This window comes from Corvus brachyrhynchos, unplaced genomic scaffold (genome assembly GCF_000691975.1).
Source record: "Corvus brachyrhynchos isolate BGI_N302 unplaced genomic scaffold, ASM69197v1 scaffold317, whole genome shotgun sequence".
NCBI lineage: Eukaryota > Metazoa > Chordata > Aves > Passeriformes > Corvidae > Corvus > Corvus brachyrhynchos.
Window position 1 is genome coordinate 1398592 of NW_008239295.1, and position 14953 is coordinate 1413544.

Below are 14953 nucleotides of genomic sequence, written 5' to 3' on the forward strand. Positions count from 1 at the left end.
ACTCCCCCGCCCCCGCTGCCACCCCATGGCTGGCACAGCCCAGGTGCCATTGGCCTCTTGGCCCCCTGGGCACACCTGGGCTCATGTCCAGCCGCTGTCCCCAGCAGCCCCAGGGCCTTTCCCAGCTTTCCAGCCCCTCTGCCCCAGCCTGGAGCTGCAGGGGGTTGGTGAGACCCAAGCATCCCATTTTCCCAGCATGGCAAGCTCATCATGCTTACTGAGCAGTCAGAAAACACAAACCAACAGCTGCACATCAAAACTCACACAATGTTTTTCTTCAGTTGTATCACCCTCTGCCATTCAGGACTGCAGGGGACAAACATGTGGCCTTCTTCCTCCCCACCTCTTTCTAATAAATGCCTGATTATGCAGCTGCTGCATAATAGCTGCTGATGCCAGTGCGACTGTGCAGTGATTGCATAATCACTCCAGAGAATGGGAATCTCTGGGCAAAGCCTCATCCCAGCACCACCTGCCCAGTACTCATCTGTCAGGTTCTGGGGGTGCAGGGAGCCACTGGTGGTAAAGATTATTTTTGTATGTAACAGGCTACCAAATTTTCATGTGGAAGTGCTGTGAGATTATAGTGGACACAGGAGCATCCAGCAGTGGGGTCTGTGACAGCATGTGCATGTAAAAGCTGTTGTGGAACTAATCATCCTGAATTATTACAGCCTTTCTGTTTCTCCTCTAATGTCAAAGTGCACACATGATAGCTGCAGTTATCACTGGGCAGCTGTAAGAAGCTTAAATTCTTGTCATGAAAAAATGAGCGTACAATAGATCCACAATAGGAGATGTGCACACAGATGCAAAAAAAAAGGGCAAATAATGAAAAGTAATGTAGAACAAAACGAGAATAACTCACCAGCTGGCAGTCATAATGGTTCACAACAAAAAATTTCCATGCTTCAGAAATTATCATTCAAACCATGCCATACCAAGTGGAATTCCTCAGTCCTGTGACACCAGCCAAGCACCATTTTTCTTTCTCTGTGACTCAAGAAATGCTGCTCTGCAGGGGTCATACACTGTCACTGAGCCATACACAAAGTTCCTGTTGCAGCCAAAGGACATTTGATACCCTAGCAGACGCATATCTAGATGCAGCTGTGAGACAGTATAAAAATAATAAACCAGTCACAGTTCCAGCACTGGCGTCAAAACACGTTTCTGTGTAAAACCAGCCAGATAACCACGGAACAGAAGTTGTTTCCTTGTCTTTTGCACTCTGCTGAAATTGCCCAAGGTCCTTGGCCTCTTCTCTTTCCACATCACAACACAGCTCAATTTCTACTATCACTTTTTTACATAGGAAAGGCGGGGAGGAAAGAGGGAAGAAGCATTTGTGCATAAAACCGCCTTTCTGCCTCCAGTGTGCAGTGCTGTAACCAACAATGGTGTTGTGGCTGTTATCCTTCTGCTTCTGACTGCAAAGAAACAAAGTTAAAAATTATTTATTGCTTGGATGATTATGTGCAAGGAAACACATACTGGATCTACAACAGGAAGCCAAACAGGAACCAGGTTAAATTTCAAAGGCTGTACTCCTATTGGTTTTAGCTGTTGATACTTTTGTTAACGTTAAAAAGCAGTTCAGTGTTGTTTTTTGAAATATCTTCAGAAACTTATTTTAAAAGAAATAGTTCCAATTTTCCTGCTGTTAGAAAAGCCACACAAATCCAGTTGTGAAAAGAAAAACATACACAGAAAGAACAGTTGCAGGAAACACGACTGGTTTCATCCTACAATGAAAGCTCTCAACACAGTAATTACTACATATTTTCTCTTGAACTCTGAGTCAGAAGACTAGCCAGCCCTCTTAATACTGAAAAGTGAGAGCATAAAATAAAGCTCTTTGGTAAAAGGAATAACTAATTCAAAAGTACTTTTTCTCACGTCATTAATATGCATTTTCTTCCCAGAAATGACAGAATCTCCTGTATTGCGCAGGGGTAAATAAAAAAGCTAGTTTAACTTGGAGTAAATACGCAACTCTGGACTAAACCACAGGTTTGGTATTCAAAGTTCAAGTGCTGAAACTGATTCTTCCCTCCTAAATAGATGGTTGTGCTGCAGCTGGAGCAATTTGAGCCTCTGGCGAGGCAGAGGGAAGCAGCACATGCATCTTGTCTCAGAAGACTGTTCATACTTGGGAGAGAAAAATGGAAATGGAAGAAAGAAAGGGGGAATAACTTCCTTAGTCAGATGAAGTGCAGAGGCTGAGGAGCAGTTCCAGCACCCAGAGGGGCTCCCTGGTTATTGGAGGCCAGCACAGGAATTGGGCACCTTCCTTCTCCTCCGCTGTTCTACCCCCCTGCCCCTGCAGCACCCACCTTCCTACCAGGGGAACAAGAGCCTGGAGTATTTCTTAGTGATCCAGCTGGGATCCAGTTCAAGCAATATATTAATTTGATCTGCTTTGTAAACCAACACTGCTGCCTTCTTTCAAATAGAGTCTGGGAGAAACTCTTGTCCCCTGAACATCTTGTCCCCTTCTAACATAAGTCCCCTGACGTCTCAGTGGCTTTCAGTTTTATTGACTTCTGTGGGCCTCGAAAGAAGTCAGCACCTCAAAGCTTTGCAAATGGTACCAGAACAGTCCAATCTAATATTTGGCTGACCCCTTTTCCCCTTGCAGTATGTTTCAGCAGTGCAATTTCCACAAAAGTGGTTGGGTTCAGCCTCTGTTTGACATCAGGACATGCTAGGCAGCAATTTCAATAGCTTGAATTTTGCTAATGCCAAGATGGCAGAAACTGTTAGGGCAAAAAGAGCAGGATATTCACCTGATATAGGCTGGCCTGGGCTGTTGTTTAGCTCAGTAGATTATTCTTGAATTTTACAAAGAAGCTAAGCTATACCTATATATAAAATGTCAGAGATTAAATACAGAAACTGTGGGCCAGATAAATAGATACATAAATAAACAATAATAAATATTCCTTACATCTGGCCACATTTCTCCTGCACTCACTAACTTTTCTGTACATTTAATGCCAAGGTACAAACCACATTGTCCTGTATAACTGAGCTGCATTTACCCTCAGCTGTAACTTGCAAAGACCTGTTACAACACTTAGAATTGACCATCCCCATAAGCAAAGATACTCTGAGCTATACTGAGTATAGCTTACACAAACAGCCTTTTCAATTATGACCTTCATTTATAAATAAATTGGCGTAAAAAATTAAAAGTTACCAGGCTGCTCTGTAAGTGCCCTTCTTTCTGAATCAGGTAATACTGTTAAACCAAAGTTTTGGTGTTTGTGGGTGTTAAAAATATCCCTGTCAGTATTTTCAGTGCATTAGGGGACTGTGTAAGCAGGGGAAGGCAGTGTCCTATAAGCTACATTAAAAACCACATGGCAAGTTTTACTGCTTTTTATTCTTTATACCTCACTTTCAATTTCTAGTGGATCTGTTAAATTTAAATTGTCAGTCAGCATGAAAAGAGGCCTTTTTCTCCTATCATGTACCTGAATTTTAACACAGAAGGGCACACTCTTGTAAAGCCTCCTGTGCTTTCCACTGTGCTCTCCTGGATCCAAGATACATGGTTTGGCACTGCTGTATAAGAGCTCAGCAAACATGGAGAATATTTGAGTATCTGGGGTATGTCAGAGCCACTCTCTAGGAACAGATTTTGAAAGCTGGTGGCAGCAGCTTTTGGGAAATTGGGATGAGCTGAAACCAGAGATAGCTCAGTCCTTACCACAGATGCAGAAATATTCAAGTTCACAGATTTTTTGGAAAGCTTTTACAGCAGTACCAAGAACAAATGGAGGATCAAGCCCTGCTCCAGAAAGTGCCCATCTATTACCCCACCCACAGGAACATGCAGCATCTCTTGACACGTCCTGAGCCTCAGGGATTCATCCTTACTGCCACTGAGTTTGTGAGATAGGGGGAAGAATACATCTAGGACTGCACATGTAGATGTAGGACAAGAATCTGCTTCTCTTTCCAGAGGTAGCTGTGTTTGAGGAAATACCTACAGGCCTTGGGTTCTCCATCAGAATCTTTTAGGATGTTATGGGTCTGTTATACATGTTAATCAAATCTGATGGTGAATAAACATGAGGGAAGAAGGTTTCTAACCAGAACATGGAGACTACAGAAACCCTTCCACTTAGTGGTACTGGACTGTAAAACAGAGTTGCATACATTTACATACAAAATTGTATATTTGCATGTGGCAATATGGGAGTGAAGATGGTGTTAAGAGAAGTCTGTACTAGTGCTGCACATTTTATAATTCAGTTTTTGGGGGTAGTAGGGCTTCTCATTTCCTAAGTTAGGCTTGGGACTCTTAGGCTCCTGCACTATTGGTTTCTTTTGGAGCCTGAGGAGGAGTAGAGCAGCTCTGCAGAGGTGCCTGTTGCTTTCTGTTTCTAAAGGACCCTGAGGTGCCTCTCCAAAATTAAGCCATCTTACCATTCTGATGTCTGCAGTTAGGTGGGATGAAACCCACTTGGAGTATCTATGCCATTAAATTACACTACACACAGCAATAAATCTCCTTTCCAAAACAACGTGCTTGGACCTTAAAGAAGTAGACAAAACAATACTCTCTTGCCTCTAGCAATAGTTCCTCTCTTTTAAAATATCTTTCTCTATGACAGGAGTGCAATTAAAGCTATTTGGTCACTCCAGCTACCTGAAAAATATGTGAAAATGAGCACATTCTCAAGTGGAATAGAAAGTCTAGAGTTCCTTACATGATACCCACATTCAGTTTGGCATTATGATGCCTTGGGGTCTTGAAAAAAATTGAAGGCAGCTCAAACTGTTTACATAGCAAAATCGGGATTGGGGTTTTCTTTGTGAATCATACAAAGAAATTTTGGTTCAGGTTTTATCAGCTGTTTAATGGCTGCCACATGTTAGCAGGAAAATTGATCAACAATCAACCAGACTGAATTCCAGCCTCAGGCAATACATCTGATTGAGGCAGCCTAGTGACACAAGGGTTTCATAAATATCTGGAGAATTAGTAAGTCCAGCTAATTTTCAGTTTTACTTGTAATTGGTCATCCACTCTTTTAAGACTCTTTGGAAGGTCTGGGGTGTTTTGAGTATTTTTCTGAAATAACCTTAAGAGGAGGAAGAAAACCTTAGGAGGAAGAATTTCAGATCATGAAAAGTCAGCCTGCAGCTCTTCAGTGAGGAAAAAGACAGCTTTTCAGTGATTATCTTTCCGTTTATGTCCTGAAACCTTCATCTGTTCCTCCATTCAAAACTTGTAAATCAAATTTTGAATGCTTCATGTTTCCATTTAAAATAAAAACAAACGTCAGAAATTCTCCTGGATGTTTTTACTTTCCAGAAGAGTGTTCAGGAGTATCAACCAATTCAGGAAGTACCAAATGAAAAACGTTGCTACTAATTGAAAAATACTTGACTTTCAGGAGCATAGGATTACTTCAGAAACCATTATTTACAATAGGTAATATTTATTTATGTTAGCAACCCAGCTGGTTTCAAATCACTGCTCTTTGCAAGTGAGTATTGTAAAAGATGGCCATTAGTAAAAAAGAGAGAAAATTGTATCCTGTGTGGTTTCATTCCTCTCCCACCCAACCCAGCTGATGGGACAAAAGATGTATTTAATTCGTACAATTATAGATATTCCAGAGACTCTAGAGGAAACCAGTTTTCCCTCTTAGCTTTGGTCTGTTGGCCAGGCAGCCATATTAATAACAAAAGTTAAGCCAGCTGCTGTTTTAATACCCGCAGTTCAGGGGAAAGAGCTGGAGGAAGCCAGTCCTCGCCTGCAGCAGCTCTCCAGGCTCCCCTCCAAGTGCCAGACCTCCTCCTGCATCCGTTTGTGGGACAGGCCTTGGATCCAAGCAGATCTCAAGCCTCACTTACTGAAAGAGCAGCCAGATCTTTGGTAGTGTGACCAGAAGGCTGTACCAAAACCAGGCTGATCAAAACCAGTTCCTGGCTGGTTGAAATTTGTTTCCCAGCTCTCTGGCTTCCAGATCACAGTACTGTCCTAGACACAAGTCCAAACCTGTGGGCCTACCAGTGTGAAGCCCAAACACATGTGTATGCAAAGTGTTCCTCTGAAAACCATCTCTGAACTCAGTACTAGCAATAAAAAGTCATGGAATTGAATTAAAAAGTAATTTAAAGAGGCAAACAAAGCTCCTCCACTGGTGTGATAACCCAATCTCATGGGTAACTGCACACGGGGGGACACAGCTGTTACTAATTAGAAGGTCTCAATATTAGGTTTAGATTTATCTGGAAAATAAGCAGCAGTGGAGTTTAAATCTTTCAAGTTCTTGTCTTTCCCTCTGGCACAGAGACCAGCACTGCACCTCCCTTGACCCATCAACCTTCCTCTGCAGGGCAGCAGCATGACCTAGCGAGCAGGTACCTGCCTGACATCTGCCAGCAGCTCTCTCTGCCCAAGCCAGCCTGTCCCTTAGGAGCACAAAATATTCCCAAAGTTTCTAAAGTTCCTCTAAATCCAGAGAGCAGCTCTCAGAAGTGATGTGATGCAATGTGCTGTTTGGTTTATATCCCCCGAGCCCTTATGGGAGTTGCACAAGCTGAAATTGGTCTATTAGAGTTGAGATTCTTAGGAAATGTAGAGAGCAATTTAAAAAGCAGACTTAACAGCACTCACAACAAACTGTTCAGATGGAAAGTTCTTTAAAATTGCGCTGCTTCACAGGTTGATCTTTTCACAGGCTGATCTTTTCTAGCAAGCCCTTCTAGTAATCCATTGGAAGCAGTCTTTGCGACTGTTGAATACATTCTGCAGTGCTCCAATGTCTGAGACAGCTGACAGCAATCACCCTTTTAACACGTGATGCCCTTAGGTGATAATTAACACAGACAAGCGATTCTGCTGTGAAAGAGAACTGTAAGTAAGCAGGTGCCTGTTTCCCACCTGCATTTTCCAGGTGGAAGGGAGAACAGCCTGACAGGTGACCTGCACACCTTGTGTCTGACCTCACAGGCGTTGTGCTGATGTTAGCTGGTTGCAGCGTGAGCAAATACACTGCTGTAAGCATAATGCAAGGGAAATTCAAATAATCCAAATGGTTTCTCTCCACCTGCAGAGCAACATTGTTTAACTCTGGTGAATCAGGCATGTATTGCACATTCATTCCATTTAAACCTTACCACCATGCTGAGGTATTCGCTTTCAAACATATTTTGACATTTCTCTCCGTTCTTGCAGAACTGTCAGCTATGGTAGGAACAGCACTGGAGTTGAAATTTCAGTCTGTTTTTCAAGTTGAACATTTCCAGTGCCTGAATTTTGTTTAAACTCTTAAGCACCAGATGTCTGTCTTCCCCGAGCCAGCTATTAGTCAGAAATATTAGTGGTAGCTATCAGTGATGGTGGTCATTTTACACAGTGGCTGTGACAAAATTAATTTGTCACGACTTAAGGTCCTCCTCTCATCTGAACCTCATGCAGGTGCCAGGATGCATTGCACAGCTAGACCAGATGAGAATTTGTGATCCATCAAAAGTGAGGTTATTCAGCCTGGGGATGAAAATAGAGGCAAATCTAATGCTCTTTTATTGAAGATGGCAGCACCCAGGGCCACTGCTTAATGCTGAATTGTTCCTTGTCAATTCAAAAAGACCTAAACATTCAATCTCTTCGGTACTGAGCCAACCTGAAGCAATTTTTTCTTGTTGAAGTTTCCTCTGCATTGGAAAAACCTGAATCATTCAGCTATTTTGATGTTCTCCCAAAAAAAAAAAAAAAAAATGAGCCCCACCTAAAAAGTCTCAGACTTTCCACTTTCTTTCATGCAAATAAGATGGCCAAATTGAGCTTGAACCAGCAGCATTCATTTTGGAATTTTGTAACTTTAAGAATTAATTTTGGTAACCCAAGCAACCTTTCAGTATCTATTTTGGATATAATGTTACATGCTCTGTATAACATAGCCATAGGAGTCTACAGATGCCAAACTATGGAAATTATTTCCCTGCTCTTTGGCAGACTCCGCAGGCACAGGGGTTAGATTATATTCTATTTCTTTCTGGTCTGAAATATATTTAGACAACTGAATGGCTTTTCAATTAATGGTTGTCCTGCAATTAATTTCTCATATCCTTCCTTTCAATCTGGTGGGGCTTTTACAAAGCCTAGTGCTTTGTGCTTTGTCCTCCCTTGTCCTTTCATTTCTGGGGAAGGAGGGCGCATTCCTATTTCCTGTAACAACTGGTGTAGCCACCAAAGGCTTCTTATTGCAGAAAGCTGTTTGTTAGCCTGGCATCCCAGCTCTTCCTGTGACCAAAGAGAGCAAAAGCTTTTCTCCCACTGACCAGATTGGAAGGCACTGCAGCAGAACCTCAACGGGTGCAGATCACAGCAGGTCTGCTCAGATCAGTGTAGTGCCATTTTATGCCAGAGTAAAACCTGAATAGTTGCAGATACCGGTCGCTTTCGTGGGAGCTGTGAGCCACAACTTGTGTAAGTCATGGATCCAGGGTGTATCTGAGGCCTGAAGGGACTGCGGTGATCAATGGCGCTTTTATGTCAACACCAACTTAACCAGAGGCCTTGTAATGGTGAATGTGGCAACTGTTTACCTCATTTGTCAGAAAAATGGCAGAAATCTCTGAAAAAACTTTCCTCCAGAGGCTCTGAATCATTCCTTCATTTCATTCCAGCAGAACTGAGCCACCAAGCAGTTATTGCTGTCAAAGAGGAGGCAATCTTTTAGTTGGCTGCTGCCTTGTCAGGCAACGAAAATCATAGAACTACAGAATGATTTGGGTTGGAACAGACCTTAAAGCTTATCCAGTTCTACCCCCTGCCATGGCAGGGATACCTTCCACTAGACCAGGTTGCTCCAAGCCCTGTCCAACCTGGCCTTGGACACTTCCAGGGATGGGCCAGCCACAGCTCCTCTGGGAAGAGCAGCAGTGGCAGCCTGGGGTGCTGTACAGTGACAATAACCTCTGCAAAGGAAAAAAGGAGCAACCTGAGCCACCTCCAGAGTACTGCCTTCAGCTCTACATGCATTAAAATCCTGTAGAAGTGACCAGAAGTGACAAACACAGGGTTTCTGTTGCCAAGCACACTGTGCTGGGAGACTGGAATATAGCATATGGAATATTCCCTTGCTCACAGAAATTAGCATTCATCCTTCTTAGGAAAATGCAGGTGTTTTTTATGGGATCCTGCTATTGCAAAATGATCTGAAGCAGTTCCTCCCAACCTTACTGGTCCAGCCACCAGTCAATCAATCAAGCACATGCCCCACTTAGCTTTTTGTAGGGGAAGAGGACGTTTTAGTAGCAACTGTGCTGTCAGGATTTAGTATCAGGGAGAGGCTGTGGACTCGGCATCAGACTCATCCAGCTTGGAAAAGGCAGGGTGATAACTTCCTACTTGCTGCAAGAGGCTTTCAGAGCTGAGTGGGGTCTATGTGTTGCTGGCTCTGCTGTTCACATCCTCCCACTCATTCTCCCATAGCTTAAGACAGATGAGAGGAATTGGCAGGAAATCCAAGCTACTTACAGGAGTGTTATTTTAGCTTCTGTGCTGCAGACAAATATTCATGAACTTTGCTATGGTATTTGGGTCCAGGAACTCCAGTAACTCACTTTACACCACCTTGGTGACACTCTTGATTTTGCATTAACCTGAAGAAGGACCTGGCCAGCAGCAACTTTGGGACACTCAGGTAGAGGAAAAGAGGCTGATAGGTCCAACACGTTTAAAATTGCATTTTGTCCCGGAACACACAAATGCCTGCTCTGCTTCATCTCTAAACATCTATTTAAAAGCAAGTAGATAACTAAAAGAAACTGCATCCTGTCAAACGGTCTAGTGATTTAGATTATGCAGATAGCAGATTAGTAAAGCATTTCATAGGAGGTGAACCACACGTGGCAATCTACAGAAGAGTGGGAAGAAACAGCTGAAGGTGCTATGAAGGACAGAGGTGCCTGCAAGCCAAGATATGTGCTCATACTCTTCAGTTTCTCTCTCCCCAGGTGTTTTTTTAATTAGTTATAGCTAAGTCTCCTGAGACTCTCTTCTTGATATGAACAACTCATTTTAAACTTCATCTGTGTGCAGACCTCATAAGAGGCCTTGCATGTTGTGTTAATATGCATTTCTACCAATATCAGAAAAGGACAGTGACAGAACAAAACAACTTTTTTTTTTTTTTCTTTTTTTCTTTTTTTTTTTTTTTTTTAATATGAATAAGGCTGTTTAGGCTATTTGATTTTTAGAAAGGAATTAGCTGTCAAACCTTAGCAGGTTTGTGACTGAGTTTTGGGTGAAAGCTTAAAAACCCTCAGAGTTGTAAGAAAATCGCATATTTCTGTCTGGAGGTCCTCCCTGGATGACAGTACTGCAAAAAATGCCTAAATCTGAATTAAAATAAACCTACAATTGAGAATACTACAAGTTTTTCTTCACAGAAATACTTCGGTGTTGCATGTTCCTGAAACATTATGGAAACTATTTGTGCTTTATGTCTTCCAGAAAATTATATTGATGTGCCTCAAGATGGGAGAGGTAAGACCAGACTTCAAGGAGCAGCTTTCAAGAAAGTCAACTAAATTATAAGAGCTGAAAAAATTATGGATAAGGAGGAGAGAGAAAGACTACAAGAGGGAGATTGAGCAAGTCACCTGAAGACAAGACACCATTCAAACAACTTGTACAGGCAAATGATATAGAAAGAGTCTCCAGGATAAAGTAGTCTGTAAGCAATATTTTAATTCTAGACTGACACTATTATTATCTCTGAAAGGAAGCATCATATTTGAGAAAATGCTCAGTAGGAAGAAAATTAAGTTGCTCTGGCAAATCCACACAAAGGTGGAAAACAACCACAAGACAAACCTTTGGTAGATAACTTTTCTTTGCCTCCCCATCCATCAATTGCCATTTGAGCCTAATCTAAGTGTCAGAATCCTGAATGTGAGTTTTTCCAAAGTTCTCTGGTGAACATTTTATCACAATAGGGTAGATGCTGGTGATTCACATCACTGTTAACTGTATTGTCCTATGCATTGCAAGGTAAGCAGAGCCCTTTCATTGAGTTAGACTGCAGGGTAGCAATCATTTTAACCATAATGCACAGTTTTAGATTGCTGGCAATGATTTTGCTAAGACATCAAACATCTGAGCCCATCTTAAATTCAGGTTCTTGAAGAGGGCAACTTTATTAGGATGCAACACCATTCCACCCCCATACTCCTTGAAGCTGAAAGAGAAACAGAAGAAAAATCAACAAACTGTATATTTCAAACGCAATAATACCATTGTCCCTCTGCTTTACAAAGCAATAGTCCAATTCCCTCAGCCACTGACTGGTTGCAGAGTTTACCCCACTCAAATCTCAGAATCCATTTGGCAGCCAGAAAGGCAAGGACTCTGCCACAGAAGGATGTGGAGCACTTGGTCACTAGGTTGCAATAAGTTGGCTTAACTTTCCACGGGATGGGGTTATTTTAAAATCATACAGTATCAATTACATAAGCAAATCCTGTGAAATTCAGTTCTTTAAGATATATACATGGAGAACCTGGCAGTGACAAGCAAACAGAGGACTTCATCTGGAAGTCATAACACAAAGCCATGATAATGCCAATTTAATCCTTCATGTCTAATATTCTGTCCTGCAAATCTGAGTAACTTTAAAATAATCATGTATTTTACCATGTAACCACAACATGAGGAGTACCTTGTTAAAGAGTAATCAAATGTTCCTTTTGTACCTCTTTGGCTGAATAAATTTTAGTCTTCTGTTGAAGAACTCAAAAGGGGCACTCTTGTCAGTGATTTAATTTGTGACTGCTGAGTTCAGGATGGCACATGACTAAAACCATGCAGGAATAAATAGCGTTGGAGGACCCAACAAAGCTGGAAACCACAGGAGTGGAAGTCCAGTCTTCAAATAAAGCCCAATTTCAGTAGGATATGAACATGCACGTGCCCCTTTTCTCTGCAAACCAGCAACTAAACATGCTGGGTATCACTGAGTAGTGGCAGGCAGAACAAATTCATGGGTGGGACTGCCACCTTGCAGGCATTAGACTCCATCCTGTCCCGGGAAAGTGTGAAGCCTGGCCCATTCTCACTCATCACAGAAGCTCCTGCACACACTCCCAGCTTGTAGAGACCTAAGGGAGCTGCCACAGTGCACGTTATAATGCAGCACCTCAAATAAAACAGAGTCAAGATTCTTTAGATTCATGCTGAACCTGAGAGATTCGCCTCATTTCCTAAAAAGAATATGTCATCAGCACTGCTAAAGTTCAAAGCACTTTAGCTGGGAACACAAAGGCCCTCCAGCAAAGACATGCTGTAAGTAGCTTGCAGATGCTGGCAGACAGTCCAAGCTGCCCTCTCCTTGAAGAGGAGAGCTCAATGGGGACAGGATCCATGCTCCTGGTGGTGGGAGACATGAGCTGTAAGGCAGTGCTGGGAAGAACTCCCAAGAAAAGCAAAGGAAACCGCATAGCTGGAGGTGATGCCATCCATGCCAACATTATGCCTCCTCCACACTTCCTCGTTGGCTCCAAGATCCATAACCCCTGCAGACACCCAAAAAAGTATCCACAGTAACCAGTGTGGCGCTCTGCAGTAACTGCTTGGTCCTTTTACCTTCTCCCAGCACCTGCTTTCATTGTGAGGTAATGACTGCCACAAGAGAGCTTTGGAAAAAGCTTATGTTCATAAAGGAATTTGTATTAGATACTGGTTTGTGTGACTTACTGTATTTTTGTAAGGGTTTTTTTCCCTTTGGGAATTGTGCGTTATTAATGAGCAGTTTTATGCTTTACTTCTAGTACACCTATACCTGGTAATGGATGTGCTTTTTGTTTGTTTGTATTCTTTTGTTCTCTATACAGAGCCAGTTAATATAAGGTAGATACTCTCTGGCTGAAAATCTGATTCTGCCTACCAATTAATTTAGGGAGAAATCCATGTCATAGCTAGTGAACAATTTTTCATCAATTGTGTTGTTATAATCACCTGATAGTCTCTCTATTTTAGCAGAATAAAAGATCCTGAATAAGACTGATGCTAGTTGGGCCTTAAATTAAAGGGAAATAGTGCACCACGAATTTCCCTACCACCATTTCTCTCAGCCCTTCTCTCTTGGTGTTGGGACACTGGAGAAGAGCACTGGCTGCAGAAACAGCCACCTGAACACCTCAGCCACCTCTGTAGCTGTGCTCTGGTATCCCCCAGCATCTACTTGATCAAAATTACGGTGAACCAGATAAACTGCAATGAATTTTTCAGTTACTTCTGCCAAAAGAGACTGGTTCAAACACAATCTTCCTCTAAAAGAAACGATCTGGACTAAAATAGTTGTATTTTCCTCCATGTCCATCCTGATCTGGTTGGAAAAATAAGGGATCTAAAATTAAGACTTACAAAAGTGTGTAAGTTATAACCCCTTATGCGACAATGGCAGCTGTCTATCTCAGTGGCTATTAGTGACCTTCCTGCTCCAGAAGCCTCCTCCCCTGTCCAACTAACTTCCTCTCTTCTGTTTCACTGAGATCTGTGTCCAACCTCTTAGTAATTGCTGTGTATAACGTAGGACATAAAAAGTTAAGTTATAAAGCTTGTGCAGGACTTGGTGTTGTACTTTAACCATCTTTTGTGCCTGGTTATCGATTTTACAAAAAACCAGAGTGAAAATAATCTGGCCTCTTAATGTATAATTCAGCATATTGTAGCAGCTATTTTAGAGACCTGTTTTTTATAGTTTTACTACGGCTGTAATTTCTGTATGAGGACTGTCCACTTGAAAAAGCAGCGAAGTTAACACGTCAAAATGATTTTCTAAAGTCAGTTCTATTCCACACCTGTGATTGTGTACAAAAAGTAAAGCAACAAAAACAAAACCTCAACCACTGGCCGGGAAGAAACACCTTTTCTTAGCCTCAAAAGTTCTCTTCTGTAAAACAGACATTTCTTCTAGTCCTCCTTTTACAAAAGTAGTAAATTACTAAGAAGGTAATATATATACAGTACAATAGTCTATTTCGATAGTCAGCGGACTATTTTAGGCTAATTAAGCTAACTAGAAATTCTAGGGTTGCAGTGATTTCTCTTTATTGATACATTGACAATAATACTGTTTACATAACACTTGATGTTTGAAATCAATACGTGCCAGTGTCCAGTGATTTGCTAATCTAGTTTCTGGTCTAATCCTGTCCTATTTTTTGCAGCATTCTCTGACTTCATATTATGAACCATGTTGTCTTTCTAAAGTGATTGCCAAGTAAACCAAAAATGTGTTTTACACTGCTATTGCACTGCTCTCGTCTTTATACACAGTAGTTTTTATAAAGATGTCCTTAGGTTTTAATAAATGAGTGTAACGTAAACTAATCTCTGTAATAAAACTTGCTTTAGTGTTTCAAATGCTGTGTGGAATAGCTGTAGAGATTTGAGCTTCCAAGTGTTTCAATAGCTTCAAAACTCATGGCTTCCTTTCCATCTGCAGGAAATCCCCAGATACCAGAATTCCAAAGTCTGTACAAGGGTAAAATGAAGAGAGTGTACAAAGACTGGATTTAGAAATGGGGGGGAAGGGGCCCAAGAACCAAACCACACCTCAAGAAAACCACTAAGGCCATTGCATAAATCAATACATGTTCCATTTAGTCTGCATCACATTTCCAGCAGTTGTTAATACCAGATGTTTAAGAGGGGAGTGAGGGATACTGAACAGAGACTGTTAAGAAATAAACATAATCTTTCCACTACTCAAGGTAAGCTAAGAAGGACAAACTGCAACTGAGCAGAAAAAAAGCAACATTTTGACTTTCAGACTTAAAGTACTCTGTCCCACACGGCTCTTGTAGTATTGCTCTGTACAAAAAGGCAGGACCAACAATTCACAGAGAAAAGAGATTTAATTTGCTTTTGGCTTCCAGGCTGAAGAATTTGGACAGTTTCCCCAGAAAGGTTTAGATT

General features: G+C 41.7%; 1 protein-coding gene across 2 annotated transcripts in view; it reads left to right on the top strand.

Moving 5' to 3' along the window:
• Positions 1-14398, top strand: part of KIAA1644 (KIAA1644 ortholog) — a 38520-nt gene extending 24122 nt beyond the window's left edge. For both annotated transcript variants that reach the window (XM_017740589.1, XM_008638563.2), the window contains one exon: positions 10487-14398. In XM_017740589.1, the coding sequence (XP_017596078.1) occupies positions 10487-10499 (13 nt within the window). In that variant the 3' untranslated portion in view covers positions 10500-14398. The remainder of the gene's footprint in view (positions 1-10486) is intronic.
• Positions 14399-14953: the final 555 nt, after the last annotated feature.